General features: G+C 35.1%; 1 protein-coding gene across 3 annotated transcripts; it reads left to right on the forward strand.

The window, feature by feature from the left end:
• The first annotated feature begins 10596 nt into the window (after positions 1–10596).
• Positions 10597–14866, forward strand: LOC117617160 (pentatricopeptide repeat-containing protein At3g53170). 3 transcript variants are annotated; one of them, XM_034346440.1, is made up of 4 exons: positions 10597–11068; positions 11709–12804; positions 13398–13527; positions 14584–14866. In XM_034346440.1, the coding sequence occupies exons 1-3, from the start codon at positions 10745–10747 to the stop codon at positions 13418–13420; spliced, it is 1443 nt and encodes a 480-aa protein (XP_034202331.1). In that variant the 5' UTR covers positions 10597–10744; the 3' UTR covers positions 13421–13527; positions 14584–14866. The 3 variants fall into 3 exon arrangements, with proteins under 3 accessions (XP_034202331.1, XP_034202330.1, XP_034202332.1); XM_034346439.1 differs by having other exon boundaries at positions 14626–14866; XM_034346441.1 differs by having other exon boundaries at positions 14715–14866.
• Positions 14867–16634: the final 1768 nt, after the last annotated feature.

Below are 16634 nucleotides of genomic sequence, written 5' to 3' on the forward strand. Positions count from 1 at the left end.
GTATATAAATTCAAATACTGAAATCTTCAATTCCAAGAAATTGAAATTTCGTTATTTTAGAATTCTATGCAATTTTCAATTCCTTTATCCAAACAAAGGATTATAGAATTATAATTAAAATCACAAATTTTGTGTTATGTGATTGTGTGTTTTAAAAGAAAACCAAAACAAAACCACTATGTACAAATAGGTAATCTCTTCTTCAAGGCAAGGAAAGGATTCTAATTCTTTTTCTTTTTTCTTTTTTCTTGTTTTGAAAAGGAAAATGACTCTAATTCTAAAAAGGTTAACTTGAGTAACAAGTCAAGTATAGAGGAGTGTATCTTAAAAATTGTAGCTATGTGGGGTGTGAAACTCTCCATTTACATAATTGTATCCTTATATCTAGTCTCTTAATTTCTTCTTGCACTTTGTAAGTTTTGTTTAAGACGTTACATTGAACTATATTGTAATTCGGAAAATGATTTCAAATAATATAAGATAATAAACTCATGTAAAAAGTATGAATCAATATGAATCCCAATAACTAGACAATTAGAAATAAATTGGACTATAATTAAACCTCATACCGTACCATGCACATAGACATTATTCTTTTAGTGTAGTCCAATCCAATCCAGCATAATATTTAATCAAGTCCCATGTTCAAAAGCAAGAGAAAAAAAAAAAAAAGAGTAAGTCCCTTGTTCTATCCAACAAAAGAAAAAAGTCCCTTGTTCTAAATTGAATTAGTAGTCAATTGTCTACATATTTGTAGGGAAAAAAAATTAATTGAGAGGGGGCAACTCGAGAATAAAATAAGTAGACAAGACAGAGATACAAATATAAGAAAATAGAAGGGCTTGGATGAAAGTGTGTCCAATTAGGAACCGCAACTTCTGGTATTACTGGGTGGTTGTGTAGTTGTAAATATGCGTGACATGTTCGCCGCGTTGTAACTACGTTACAATTTCACAACAACTCTGGCTGGCACTTCTAGTTTTTGGCCCTCATTACCTCACTACCTTGTTTTACCGGCATTCTCTCTCCAAGTCCAAGTTATGCCTTTTAGTTTTGTGTTTAATTAATTTTAATTGCCACTAATTTCACTTGTCATTTGATCATGATAATCAGCAAAGAAAATGGCTGAACTAGTGGAAAAAAACTTTTATGTCACTCTGAAATATCATTGTTTTGTTATTACTAACCGATCAGGTTTCGTCATACATAATTGATTGGGATAGCAAAACATCCCAATAGTACTACCACATTGATTTATCATGAATTTATAAGGAGTTGGGCTCCTTATACATTCATGCTAAAAGTGAAGTATAGGTGCAATATCTACTGACGGACCCAGAAATTTCATTATAAAAATAATTTGCTAAGGAAAGAAAAGAAAAAGTGTGTTTGTGTTTGAGAAAAGTAGCTGAATTGCCGTCTTGAGAAAGAATTCCCGAATTGAAAACTATCTTCACCCGCGATTAATTTAAGCCAAACAATTAATTTAACAAGAAGAAAAAGAGAGCTTGTTAAAAACCTTTTTGTTTTATAGCCCTTTATCATTTTTTAAGTAGCCTAAACATCAGAGCTTGTTAAAGCCCACGAATTGCTTTATTTTATTTTATTTATTAATTAAGCCCTAATCCAAAATGAGGTCGTTTTGACCTGGATATTTTATAATTACTTTTTTTAAAAAGAAAAAGAAAAAAAAAAGAGGTGTTGCCTGCAGAAACAACCCAATGCCCAACAACAACTCATCGCCTTCAATTCTTGTTGAGACAATTCATCGAACACCTAGAGCGCACCACAAAACCTCAACAGAGAGGCAATATGCAGCTGCATCTCCTTGTTCATTAGAAGGTCTGCTAGTGGCAGTATCTATTGGGTGACAACCATCATTTCCAAGCTGATATCACAAGTAAAACATTTGAATTTCATACAATGTGCCTTGTGTTGAAGTTGGTATTCAATAAGAGAATATGTCATGAAATTTCGATACTCAAAAAGAAAACTCCATTTTAGATTTTAACCTTGTTCTTATGGCAAGATCGATAAATTAGTATATATTCATGATTTCTTATTGTATGTAAAACAAGAAGATTATGGACTATTAGGGAATATGTCTACCTGCATTGTTATTATTGTTAATATAAGAGAGAGAGAAAAATAAAAATAAAAATAAAGGACAACTATGTAACTAAAAGAGTATACAAGACAAAGATATAAATATGAGGAAATACAGGGGCTCTGTAAACCACAAGGATCGATTTTACCGGGATGGAGACTTGTCAAGATTCTGCTTGTAAACATGTGCAAAATGTTCGCCGCGTTGTGAGTTGTGTGACCTACCACCAACTTTGACATTTTTCAAAATGTCCCTTTAAAGTTGCTGGCTGGCTGGCTCACTATTTTATTTCCAGTTATACCCCTTATTTATCAATTTAATTACATACGTGCTTCTTTCACATTTTTTTTACTGACTTTATTAATTCTTTTTTGACTTGTTCCACGCTCCCATGACTATTCGTCCTCTAGAATATATTGTGCACCTGCCCAACCAACCAATCAAATTTACCCTTTTATTGAAAAAGGGATGTCCGAAGAACCGAAAGTCTCTAAATTTTATAGGAGAGCATATAATTCCAAAAAGAAAAAACAACGAAAAGGTGTTATATTCTCAATGACGATTTTTATTTCCTGACATAGGTTTAGAGCAGTTGGTTATTTTATTGCGCCTAAATTTAAATTAAAAGATTAATTTAAAGTAGTTTAGAATTTTTCGTTGTATTAAAAATTGCTTTTATTTACTTTGTTTGGTTATATATTTATTAGTATCTCTGCAAGCGCTTTCGCCCTTGCGAGAGGCTTTTTTTCAAAAAAATTAAAATTTATTTTAGAATTAAAAATAATAATAGGTAGTTGTGTTCCATAAAAATAGGATCCGTTATTTGATTTTTCTTTTAATTTTGAATTTTTTTAACATGAAAAAGTGTGAATTTATCATATTATCCTCAATTGATTAATAATTTCAAATTCTTAACGTTTGCATTAACCAGGGCATTTTTCGGTATTTTGAATGTTTTACCATTCTTTGTCTTTTGCTTTATATATACTAGCCCCTTGGTGCCAATTTCTTTTTCATTTTTTATTTTATTTTTAGAATTAAGAAAAGATAACATGGGTAGTTATGTTCCATAAAAGTAGGACCTATTATCTGATCTGTTTTTAATTTTAATTTGTTTTAATATGAAAAAAAGAAGTGAATTTATCATATTATCCTCATTTAATTAATAATTTCAATTCTTAATGTTTGAATTAACCAATGTCATTTTCTGGTATTTTAAATGTTTCACCATTCTCTGCCTTTTGCTTTATATATATATATATATATATATATAGGTTTCAAAATTAAAATTCAAAGTTGGTTTGTGGAGCTTGTGCCTTTAATGATTCAGAACATTGATCCTTACCTCCTCCCACAACTATTGTTTAATCAAAATACAAGTCAAGGTTATTTAAATTTTGAAGGAGGGAAAGGAAATCGAGATGACGAATATGAGACAAACAAATGTATGAAGAATATATAAATTAGTTTATAAAATCCTCAATCCGCGCAATAACTTCTGCCTTAAATACCCCTTAGGGTCACCAAGGTCGTATCCCAGATCAGTGTTTGATCGGAGCAGAGTATTCCTTCGGTACCTTTGAATTGAAATGAAGTCATTCAGTCGAACATTGAGTTTGTGTAAGTAGCCTTTGCCAAGTTTAGTGAAACATGTTCTTCGGCATTTGTGGATTTCATTTGCACATCAGTGTCCAAGTTGCCAAATCTGCTAGGTGGATTACGGTATGAACAGTATATAAATTAATTTCTAAAAACCTCGTAAGTATTGGTGTTAAGATAGAGCTTTCTGAAAAACGACTTTGTCAAATTAATCCCTTAAGTTCCATTCCTCCTCTATATTCATAGCAAGATGATGAAACACTTGCAAAACTGTGGTAAATGTCATGTAAAAAAGCATGCTGCATGCAGTAGTTGTTCTTTGACAGATTTAATTTAAAATATAAAAAAAAAAGTTGGTGTGTGATTTTATTTATTTATTTGAGGAATAAACAAACAGAAAATCCAAATCCAGGGCATCATTTCCAAAATCCACATGCATGCTCCCATAAGAAACAAACAGGTTGCTTTTAAAATTGTACAGTTACAAGTTGCTTGTATAAAATAAAGTAATAGAAGAAAGAATAAGATAGTATCCCCTCCCCAGCGAATGTCACAGAAAAAAAAGAGAATGCGATGGCATTTTTGTCGCTGGGTTTGCTGGTTGCTCCTCCCCTCCTCCCCTCCTCGTACTAAAAGATGCCGATTAGTAGCTACCTCTGCTAAAGAATTTGTTCAATTAGAATCACCCTTTACAATTGTTTACCTCAGAAAAGAGAGATGCTGGACCAAGCACACTGATCAGTGTTCTAGCCTCTCTTGTTACTGGATCAAATTAGTACGTGTGATGGCTTGAGGTCCAAGTAACAGACCTCGAGATGGTCCAATTTGTTGTTTGCGATAGGCGTGCCACTGTTGGAACGTGGATCAGCCCAGCATAAAGAAATTAGTTGATTAAAGATGTACCTTTAGTGATTTACGCGTTATAATTTGATTTCTAATTTATCAAGCCATTGTGCTTTAAGTGGAGAATTGGCTCAGATTAGTTCTTTTCTATGCCTTGTATGAACTAAAGACGTTTAAAATTCTAGTTTATGCGCTGGTTTCGTTCATATTGTGAAGGATTAACCCCCGATCGGGCTAGAAATGCCCATATCATGCTAGGAAACCTTTGATAGGGCTGGATATTGGCCTATCACTTGAAATATTTAACCAATTTCTGGCTGTGCTCTTAAACTTAAATCAATAGAAAGACATGATTTAGGACTAAATATTTCTCGATTCAATTCGTTATCAATGCAAACTTAAAGTAAATGATAGAGAATAACTCTAAACTGAAGATTTCTCGATTTAGTTCATTGCAATTACATACTTTAAATGAATAGCGTAAACTAAATATGGTAAATTGAAGTATTGGTGTTGAAAATGAACAAAGCCTAGCAACTAGGAATCGATACCAAGTGTTGGCAGAGCAATAAATTAAAAAGATAACTAAGGAGTTGTCAATTGGATATCTTGATGCGAGAGAGGTTCGTTGAGTTCAATGAGATGAAGGATTGATCGAGTATGAAGTCTTTTTATGAGAAGAAAAGTTGAGTTGATTGTCGGTCACTTGAGCTTTGGGCTCTGTCTCTATTTATAGGCTTTTTGGTTCTTGAAATTGCACGCTTGGTGAAGAGATGGTTGAGTCTGTGTTAGTTCTTTCTTTGCTGTTTAAACGGGTGAACAAGTACATCAATTTTTGCACCGTCGATTGTGGCTTTTCCTAGCATGACATTTTCTTCGACAAGTTGGTGTAGTATAGCTTCATGGTTCAAATCACATTTAATGTTGTTGCTCAGCCTTTCCCTTCCCCTTTTGTGGAAATTTTTCTGTGTATTCTTCTCCTCGTATGAGGTTGTATTTATAATACAATAAACCCTTCCCCTTTTGGTGTGATCGTGTTAAATTGGATTCTGTGCAATAGCTATTGCAGCATTGTTGTCACAAAAGTGATTCATTACTGACATAGATCGATACCCAAGTTCAGTAAGTAACCTACATAGCCAAAGGAGTTCGCAAATTTCTTTAGTCATACCTCTGAACTCAGCTTTTGCACTAGATAGAGCTATTACCTTCTGTTTCTTGCTCCTCCACATCAGTAAATAACTTCCCAAGAATATAAAGTAACCAGATGTAGATCTTCTGTCTGTTACAGTCCCTACCCAATATGCATCTGTGTAACCATCAATATTCATATGACCATCTTTTGAGAACATAAGTCCTTTGCTAGGTATAGACTTCAAATATCTAAGTATTCATATAATTGCATTCATGTGGTCTTCACTTAGAGAATGCATAAATTGATTGCCTACGCTCACTGCATAAGCGATGTCTGGTCAAGTATATGACAAATAGATCAACATTCCCATTAACCTTTGATATCTTTCTTTGTTAGTTAAAACTTGATCCAGGTATTCTTCAAGATGGTGATTTTGAACAATAGGAGTGTCTACAAGTTTGCAATCTAGCATTCTTGTGTCTATCAATAAGTCCAAGACATATTTCTTTTTTTGGATTGGGCTACCTCAATCCCCAAGAAATAATGGAGTCCACCTAGATTCTTCATCTCAAATTTAGTAGCTAAATAGTCTTACAGCCGAGATATTTACTATTCATCACTCCGAGTAATAATAATATCATCAATATAGATTATTAAAGATTTTACCTTTCCTTTATGATATTTCAAGAATAGAGTATGACCTGAATTGCTTTGCTTAAACCCATAATTCCTCATTGCCAACGTGAATTGTCAAAAGCATGCATGTGGTGACTATTTCAAACCATATAGTGCTTTTCGCAACTTGCACACCACAATTGTCTGAGTAGATGTTGTATATCCTAGTGGAATGTCCATGTACACTACTTTTGTGAGTTCACCATGCAAGAAAGCATTTTTTATATCAAAATGATGGAGGGGCCAATCTAGGTTAGCTGCAAGAGATAGTAGAACTATGACTGTCATAGGTCTGTGTATACCTTTTTGCCACAAGTCTGGCCTTGTATCTTTCAACGGACCCATCGACATTGTGTTTGATAGTAAGCACCCATCTACATCCAACTGTTCTTTTTCCTGGTGGTAATATCTTTCCATATCTGATTTTTCTCCAGAGCCTTCATTTCTTCTTTTTTGCTTGGGTTTACTTTGGATCTTTCAATGCTTCAGTCACCTTAGTGAGAATGGCAATAGTAGACAACTGATGCATAAAAGCCTTCAATGGTTCAGGCAATCTTTGAGTGGACACATGATTGACAATTGGGTACTTCAATGTCTTCCTAATATCAGAAGAATATCGGTTTAATGGTTTTCCACCATTATATCTGAAAGGTAATTGGTATCCAATAGAATCATCAACTAAATACATGAGAAGGCATTCGGTTGAGCAAATAAACAACAGTGACGATATCATTATCCAAGTAGTGGCGAGAAACATGAGCCCCAATCAAAAGTGCATAGGCTGTTTTGAGAAGAAGACAATTCTTTCATTCGGCAACATCATTTTGTTGCGAAGTTTGAGGACAATTCGTTTCATGGAGAATGCCATGCATACGAAAATACTTCTGAAAGTTATGATTAACATGTTCTCCCCTATTGTTAGAGTGAAGGATGTGGATTTTGGTAGAGAATTGAGTTTTAATCTGTTTTTGGAAGGATTTCAACATAATAAACAATTACATTTAATATAGGAATTTTTGGTGTGTAAGGAAAATAATGCCAACACGTTAGATTTTCCGCAGTTGTCGAAGTCAACTTTGAGTTTCAACTTGGATAATCGCTCCATTAACTGGGTAAAAGCAATTTTAAAATGTAAACAACGAATTTATTTTTGAGAGTCAGAAATATTGGGCCTCCGTTTCTAAGCATTTAAATATACTAATTTCGAACAGCTCAAGGCCCATTTTGATTAAAAACATCCGTAAATGGGCTTTTTCCAGTTTAGGTCCAAAAAACAATTTTAATTAGTTTATATTTATTATTATTATTTTTTACGTGGAGGGTTCTATGTACATAGCATTTATCTCTATATTCACAATCCGAATTTGAAGTGGAGGGATTGGGTGACTTTAGATTTTCGCTCACGACACCGGAGTCGGAGATGCTGCGACTGCGAATCATGGGGAAAAAAATGTCACATCCCGGGATCTGCTCCGTCTTAGCACGATATTGTCTGCTTTGGGCCCCCTCTTTGCCATCACAGTTTTATTTCTGGGAACTCACGAGCAACTTCCCAGTGGATCACCCATCTTGGGATTGCTCTATCCCAAATTCGCTTAACTTCGGAGTTCCCATGACTCCGAAGCCAGTGAGCTCCCAAAAGACCTCGTGCTAGATGGAGGTGGGTATATACATATAAGGCACATCACCCTCTCTCCGTTGGTCGATGTGGGATGTTATAGAAGAACACTTTCAAAGATATTGGGGCTTAGAAAGTGTTTTAGTGTGAGACCCTTTTTTTATAATTTTTTTTTTTTGGTTCAAGTTAAATTAATATGTCATTCAGTAAAAGTAAAAAAAATTTATACTAGTTTTTTCTAAATCCTTAGATTAGATCTAAGGGTGAGTGATCACAAATCTCTTGGACTATAGGGATTAAGATATTAACAAATGACAGAAATATGACGATTTTGTGTGTCGATAAGGTTTAGCTATGAATTTTGGTTTAATTTGTTTTTGATCGAAAATGATAATTTCATTCTTGAATAATCCGAAAGAGGGCTCCATCTATCACACAATTAGTAATGACTTTGATGCCTCATGCCAGAAAATAAAATTGGACAACCTGGCCGTCTCTGTTTTCTGTTCAAGTATTTGCCAATTGCCAAACTCGGTTCATTACATTTCTCTCTCTTCACTGCTGCTTTCTAAACTTGGTCATATGATAGGAGAAGAATTCAAACATTCCAATAAGCGAAAAATCAATAAAAGGAAAATAATGGCTCACGATTAGTTACACTAATTTTCTTGTGTGTGTTTTTTTTTCCTTGTTCCATGGACGTGTGTCATGCAAGCTATTCTTCAGCAAAATTGTTGGGTCTCTTAACAAGAAGAAGAGGATGAGATTTAGGAATTTCAAGAGAATAAGGAAGAGAGAATGTAAGAAAGAAAATAGCCTTGTAATTTTGTATTTCTGATTATGTGTAAACGAATGGTAAAAGCACAACTTTAGTATAGTGGGTCAACCTATGGTAAGAAAGAAATACATAATTACAAGGCTATTTCCCTTTTTACATTCTCTCTTCCTTATTCTCTTGAAATCCCTAAATCTCATCCTCTTCTTCTTGTTAAGAGGGTCAACCTATGGATGCCGAAAATCCTCACTGGGAGAGGTCCCCTCCGGGGAAAGATGTTGGGGGCCGGGATCTCCAAATTTTAAAAATCTCCAATTCAGTATGGGCGGGGGATTGTATTGTTATCCCTATCTCCGAACTCGATCCAACAGGTGATATATTTATTTTTACTTAATAATTATATAATAATATAATAGCACAAACAAAAAGTTACATGATAGTTGATAATATGAAGTTTTTTCAAATGAAATTGAGATGATTTTCATTAGTTTAGTTGAATTTATGTTTCAATTGAATATAACTAAGTTAATTGATAGTTTAAACTTAAAGTGAAATTAAGTGTTATAATGTAAGATAAATATATTTTTTAAATTAAAAAAAAGAATTCGGGGCGAGTTTGGGAGACAACCCCCTGACGGGAACGAGGACGGGAGAATTCCCCGAAAATTCTTATCAGGGATGATATTGCCATACCCAATTCCAAACCTGCCCTACCATCCTAGATCAATCCAATATATCAAATTTTGACCACAAAAAAATAGACCCACTATATCAATAAATATAGTCCACTAAATTGTTTCTCAGGGGGACAAAAAAACAAGAACCAAGAATGAAGTTCATATATACTCTCCCTTTTTTCTCTGTCTCTTCCTCATGACGTTTTAATCTAGTGGCATTTAGTCTTCACTTTTTTAGAAATGTTCTCGATTTAAATTATGAAAGACGGTTATTGAATGAAAAAAAAAAAACATTACCAACTTTTAAATCCTACCAATGTTTTCAAAAAATAGCTAAAATTGTAAATATTATCCACATTTCTCAATGTTTCAATCCTTACCCACAACAAGAACCAAGAATGAAGTTCATATATACTCTCCCTTTTTTCTCTGTCTCTTCCTCATGACGTTTTAATCTAGTGGCATTTAGTCTTCACTTTTTTAGAAATGTTCTCGATTTAAATTATGAAAGACGGTTATTGAATGAAAAAAAAAAAACATTACCAACTTTTAAATCCTACCAATGTTTTCAAAAGGATGCTAAAATTGTGCATTATACGCATTTCTCAATCTCAATCCTTACCCACAACCCCAACGTCCCCTTTTTTTCTCATTTCCTTTGACATGACTTTAATGTAGTGTAGATGATCACTTGTACATTTGTTCCAAAAAACCAAAAGACCGTCGCTTGTATTAAAAACTAGCCTTTTGGCACATGCCAATTGGTTTTATTTTTTATTTTTTATTTTATTTTTAGAATTAAGAAAAGATAATATAGATAGTTATGTTCCATAAAAGTAGGACCTATTATCTGATTTTATTTTTAATTTTAATATGAAAAAAATGTGAATTTACTATATTATCCTTATTTAATTAATAATTTTAATTCTTAGTGTTTGAATTAACAAAGGACCTTTTATGTTATTTTGAATGTTTCACCATTTTTTACCTTTTATTTTATATTTTATATATATATAAATAAAAAAACAGAACTGGGCTTGCTTAGCCCAAAGATAAGGTTATATGCGTGGTCCAAAAACTATGAGGAAAGAAGGACCTTGTGTAATTTCAACTCATTTGCATTCCAAACTCGGGCGCATTTTAGACTCGGACGCAAAAAGAAAAAAAAACACTCAGGCGCATTTTATCACAACCCACTTGACCCTTCTAGCTTGCGCTTCTCACTGTCTTCCTCTGAACTGAACCCGAAGCCATCCAGTCACTTCCATTCCATATCCACTTGACAGTCTCTGAACTGTCCACGACCATCGGCATAATGGAGCCACACCTCCTTCACCCCACTAACCTGCGCTTTTCAACCTCAACCTCCTTAACCTCTGCCACATATTCGATAACACTCTGCGGTGAACATGCCCATAAACGAAACCCAACAATCCATTGTCTTCATTTATCGAAACGGAGCTCCAACCCGTCTTTGAAGGCCAAAAAGGAGCTTTCTCGACTTCTGAGAACAGACGCTGCTGTTAGAAACATTGAGAAGAAAGCAAATTCCAACAAGTACAATAACCTTTGGCCCAAGGCTGTTTTGGAGGCTCTGGATGAAGCTATTGCAAACAATCTGTGGGAAAGTGCTCTTAAGGTTTGTGGGTCTTTTTTCTCTTCTTCTGTGTGTTTTGGGTATGAGTTTTGTCTTATCAGTATGTTGGATTTTTGGTTGTTTGGTTTCTGGAGTTATGTTCAGCCTCTGTTTATTTTTTATTTTTTACTTTTGTATTGTTTTGTTAGAAATAGTGGGGAATTAATGATGAGATTATAAGTTTGAAAATATTGAGATATTAAGTTGGACAACCTCTCTGAAATGAAAAGTTGACAGCTTTAATTCAGTGGGAATAGGATTAGTTGTGGCTAGAGGCTTTCTGGATTGGGGAGAAGTGAACTCTTTAGGTTTGCGGAAATTTATTGTTTATGAACTAAGGCTTCTGGGTCTGTTACATGTTAAATTTCTCAATTGGTGATCATATGTAAGAAGAATTTGCTTAATTGAAATTGCTGTTCTATCAAAGAAGCAACAATTTCATTTTGATTAATTGTGCAAATGGTTAGATTCTAAAATCCTTGGTCATTTCAAAATAATTCTGTACAAAAAATTTAAGTGCTATTTGTAGCATCCTGGTTTGGAATGCCATCCATATGCCACTGGATTTCTTTGAGTCTTCATTTCTCCCTTTTGTTCTGTCTTCAAATTTTTTCTGATATAAAACAACTCTTCCTTTCTTTAGATTTTTGGACTACTACGTAAGCAACACTGGTATGAGCCGAGATGCCAAACATACACTAAGCTGGTGATGATGCTTGGCAAGTGCAGGCAACCTGAGCAGGCCAGCTTGCTTTTCGAGCTCATGTTAAGTGATGGGCTAACACCTACTGTTGACGTCTACACTGCTCTTGTTAGTGTTTATGGAAAAAGTGGCCTCCTTGACAAGGCGTTCTCTACTGTCGATGATATGAAGTCAGTTTCTGACTGCAAACCAGATGTATATACATATTCTATTCTTATTAATTCCTGCACCAAATTCAATCGTCCTGATCTGATAGAAGAAGTTCTGGCTGAGATGTCATATCTGGGGATTGGATGCAACACAGTCATATACAATACTCTAATTGATGGCTATGGTAAGGCTGAAATGTTTGAATTGATGGAGGACTCGTTGACAGACATGATTGAAAGTGGCAGCTGCCTTCCTGATGTTTTCACATTAAATTCTTTTCTTTGGGCTTATGGGAAATGTGGACAGATAGAGAAGATGGAGAAGTGGTATGATGAATTTCAGCTGATGGGAATAAGGCCAGACCCTAAGACATTTAATATCCTGATTAAATCATATGGGAAAGCAACAATGTACGAAAAGATGGGGTCTGTTATGGAGTTTATGAAGAAAAGGTTTTTCTCCCCAACTGTTGTTACTTATAATATTGTAATTGAGGTATTTGGGAAAGCTGGAAATGTTGAGAAGATGGGCGAATACTTCAGAAAAATGAAGTATCAAGGAATGAAGCCTAACTCTATCACCTATTGTTCTCTTGTTAGTGCGTATAGCAAAGCTGGGCATATGAGTAAAGTTGATTCCATTTTGAGGCAAGTAGAGAATTCGGATGTTATACTGGATACGCCTTTCTTCAACTGTATTATTAGTGCTTATGGTCGGGCTGGTGATGTAAGAAAGGTGAGCGAATTGTTTTTGGCAATGAAAGAAAAAAAATGTTTGCCTGACCATATCACCTTTGCTACCATGATCCAAGCCTACAATGCACGAGGCATGACTGAGGCTGCTGAGGACTTACAGAAAAGGATGATTACCAACACGGAAAATTCAGGTATCTTAAAATGCCTTCCCCATTCTATGAGTTTCTATGTTTTCTCCCTTCTAATTTTGTATTTAACTATAGATGAAGTTACTTTGTTTTCTCTAGTCAATCCTCACATGAGGAAGGCATAAAAAGAATTCTATTTAGAGTTGTGCTAACTCAGCTCATGTGTTGCATTTTTAGAGGATTCTTCTATACCTATGTTTGTAACTTGAATGGTTGAGGGATTCATCAATTCAGCGGCTAGGATTTTTTATTTTACTTATTATTTGTTTAAATATAATTTTTAAAGAACTTAGCAGCTAGATTCTAAGTTATTGTTGTTAACATTCAAGAGTCTATACGATCAAAATCTGATATGGGCTGGATGACGAGAGGCTCTCCTTCATTTCATAAAAATTCCCTAACCTCAGTTAAGGCGGGATTCTATTCCAATTCTTGGTACGATGCCAGAGACTTTACTAATATGCTAGCTAGTGTTCTCTGAAAGGACCGACTTTAATTCTGCTTTTACTATGGCTTATTTTTAATGAAATAATTTCTGCTTTTACTATGGCTTATTGATTATGGGATACATCTCATTAAACCATTGCATTTTGCAGGCACAAGGTTGATTGGATGCTAGTATGTTAATTATATTGAAGAATAAACCTTCAAATATAAACAATTCAGACTTCAAAGATGGTCAAAACTCGGACAAATGATGATAGCTTTTGGCCAGCTATTTTGTAGGTAATCATAACTTCTTATCCTCCTCTCTCTAATTATCTGGAAAGTTGTGTCTACTTTTATTAGTACTCTATGCTGAATGTGATTGGGAGAAAAATATAACCATAAACGCAAATTCAGACTAAATGTTAGTGGGTGCGACTCTGATATTGTGGTTAGAGGCTTGAGTAGATGTCCTTGGAAAGACATCATAGGATATTGACGCAGCGAGATATAGGGGAATAGGGAGATCGAACGATAACCCTAAAGTAACAAACTGGAATCCACCAAAAGATTGAGTACAACTAAAAGGTATTTGATTGATAATAAACTGAACTGTCACAATACGACGCCATGAGTTAGTTTAAATAGAAAACCTTAGGAAACCCTAGGTTCCAGAATATTCATAAACTTGGCTAATAAGAAAATAATAAAAATCCTAGCTAAAATCATATATTAGGAAAATAATATCCTAATAGATAACTTATAATAGATAAATTATTCTTAAAAATATAAAATAAAACATTAAAGTAAATATAAATCTTGACATTCCATAATTGCTTCAAACTATCAATTTGAAAATCTCAACAATACGCCTTCCTCTTTTCCTAGTGCCAAATTTGACATTTAATCGGAATTTTTCTCTCTTGCACGATTTCCTTCCAACTTGGAGCCACTTTATTTTAATTAATTTTTCACACCATAATTGACCAATATTTTGTCCTACATCAGATATTAATTCTTTTATCCCTAACTTTGGTTAATGTTGGGAAATGGGGTGGACATTAGGTTCTAGAGGAGTTGTGGATGGGGAAGTTTTCTGTATGTTCCTTTTATCCATGTTTTTCATAAATTTTTCAAGTCACCTATATAACATTCCAATTGCCAATATGTCTGTTGATTCTTCTTTTGCAATAAGTTGGAATTTTAATTTCTGCACAAACTTGAATGATTTGGAGGTTATGGAGCTTTCTTCGTTACAACCAACGAAAAATATGTCCTTAGAATTGAGGAGATTGATAAAAGTTATAATAACTTGAGTCATCCCATGTGTTTTTTGTGTAAACCATTTTTTAGCAGTTAATTAACGAATCATCTCCTCCCATTTTCGATCCTCTTCAGTTGATTTGGAAAGCACAAGTGTCATATAAGGCACAAGTTTTGGGATAGATTATGCTCATTGTAGATTCAGTTTGCGACATTATCCTCAGGGGTATATCTCTATATTGGTGGGCCATGTGCTGAATGGGAGCTGAAAGTACAGACGATTGCCCTATTGCTCTAAAGCTTTGGCACAAACTGTTTTCGGAAGCAAATGTGATATGTGTGACTCCCCAATCTTGCATATTCTATGATAGTTGCTTTTCTTGGGGTTTGGGGGGGGGGGGGGGGGGGGGGGGGGGGGGGGGGGGGGGGGGGGGGGGAGGTGTGGGCTGGGTGTTGGGCGGGGAAAGGAGCAGAAGTAATATGTAATAGTTGTCTAATGACTATTGCATGCGTAGTATCTAGTATGGATGGAAAACCAGAGGATTTTTGAAAACTTTAATGTGGATGAAGCGAAGGGGTTATGTGATGTAATTTTCTTTTGGGCATCATTGAAGAGAAGATGAGAGGTGGGGTTGCTTGGTGCTTGCGCTAAGCAAGGCGGTCGAAGAAGGCTGCAAGTGGAAGCAACTGTATATGACCCCCTCTTCCCCTTCCACCAACTGCTACGCTTGCAGAGGACGCCATTGCCATTGCTAAGTCTTGGTTGCTTTTAATCATTGTGGGCTTCAATTTCATCAGAGATGTACCAATTTTTCTTATAGAGGCGTATTAGAAGGCGGTTATCTTTTGAGTTTTCTCCTGTTTAGGTTAGTTTCTTTTGCATTTTATGTGAGATTCTTTTGCAATGTATTTTGATGTTCATAGTTGCTGGTTGGTTATTTGTATGTGTTCCAAACTCCAGTGGGCTTCTTGTACACTATGGTTGTACTTTCATGTATAGCATTTTAATAAAATGTTTGTGTTCCTCATTTCTTTCGGTTATCTTCAAAACATGATAGCTTTTCAATTTTTTTTGCCTTTTTCCCCCTTCAATATGGTTGACTTATAGCCTTACAGATGAAATTAGGTGAACTAATAAATTTCATTTTGGTGGATCTGAAGACATGTTTGTTAAAGGGAGAATGTACATGGCACAAAATGGCAATTCTGCATTGTTTATTTGGTTATTTGAATTGGCAATTGGATACAGAGTAAAGAAAATTAAGAAGTGGAGATGGCTTCAGCTGCAACAGACCTTTTGATTGGGAAAGTAGTATAATTTCTTGAAAACCAAGTCTCATTGTTAGGAGTTATGATCAAATTGTTGAATTCATAGACGAGCAAATGAGTCGAGGTCCATGCACAAGAGTTCTCGGCCAAGCTATGTGTTTCCCCCAAGAATCTTTGGGAGAGGCATCGAATTTCAACCTGATTGCTGAAGATCGTCAAAACAATCGAAGACATTCCATAAAGAAAACAAGGTTATCTTGTTGAACAAGGCATGAATACTTCCCATTATGATACGAAGGGATGAAAATCTGCAGGGAGTGTCTTTTTTCCTTGAAGCCGATAATCTTGTGGGCATTGTAGATGCCCTAGAGAAGTTAGTTGGATGATTGTTGTCTGCACAGCTTCAAAAACTATAATTTCAGTGGTTGGAATGGGAGATTTGGGCAAGACGACTTTAGTTGCATCACTTCTGCTAACTGGAAAATTAGAGAAGGTTCAAGTTTGGTTTCATTCCTTTCAGAGCCTTTACATTCTTGATTTTGTATTGGTCCAGGGGTTAACCCAAGATTGTCTTTCTCACTTCGAAGCACCACCGCACCACCCAATTTGACCAAACTTTGGCTGACAATGCATGTGTTGCTGCTAATGTGCTGTTATGGTGTATACATATCTTGTTGGAGACTTGATTTTTATTATTTTTTTGGGTTTGAATACTAGATTTCATAAAAGGCCAAAGCCAAAAGAGAGGCAAACAGAGACGGGTGTCCCAACCTGCATCAATACAGAGCACTCACAGGGAAGCCAAACAAACAGAGCCTGCACAGTGACCCAGGCTCCACCAAAATAAAGAAATGGGGGGGACATCGAAGACCATC

This window comes from Prunus dulcis, chromosome 2 (assembly GCF_902201215.1).
Source record: "Prunus dulcis chromosome 2, ALMONDv2, whole genome shotgun sequence".
NCBI classification, from domain to species: Eukaryota; Viridiplantae; Streptophyta; class Magnoliopsida; order Rosales; family Rosaceae; genus Prunus; species Prunus dulcis.

Bases quoted from the DNA above. Each gene is read 5' to 3' on its own strand.
- LOC117617160 (XM_034346440.1), top strand. From the start codon at position 10,745: ATGGAGCCACACCTCCTTCACCCCACTAACCTGCGCTTTTCAACCTCA. The intron at 11,069-11,708 runs GTTTGTGGGTCT...TCCTTTCTTTAG, and splicing joins TGTGGGAAAGTGCTCTTAAG to ATTTTTGGACTACTACGTAA. The intron at 12,805-13,397 runs GTATCTTAAAAT...TGCATTTTGCAG, and splicing joins TACCAACACGGAAAATTCAG to GCACAAGGTTGATTGGATGC.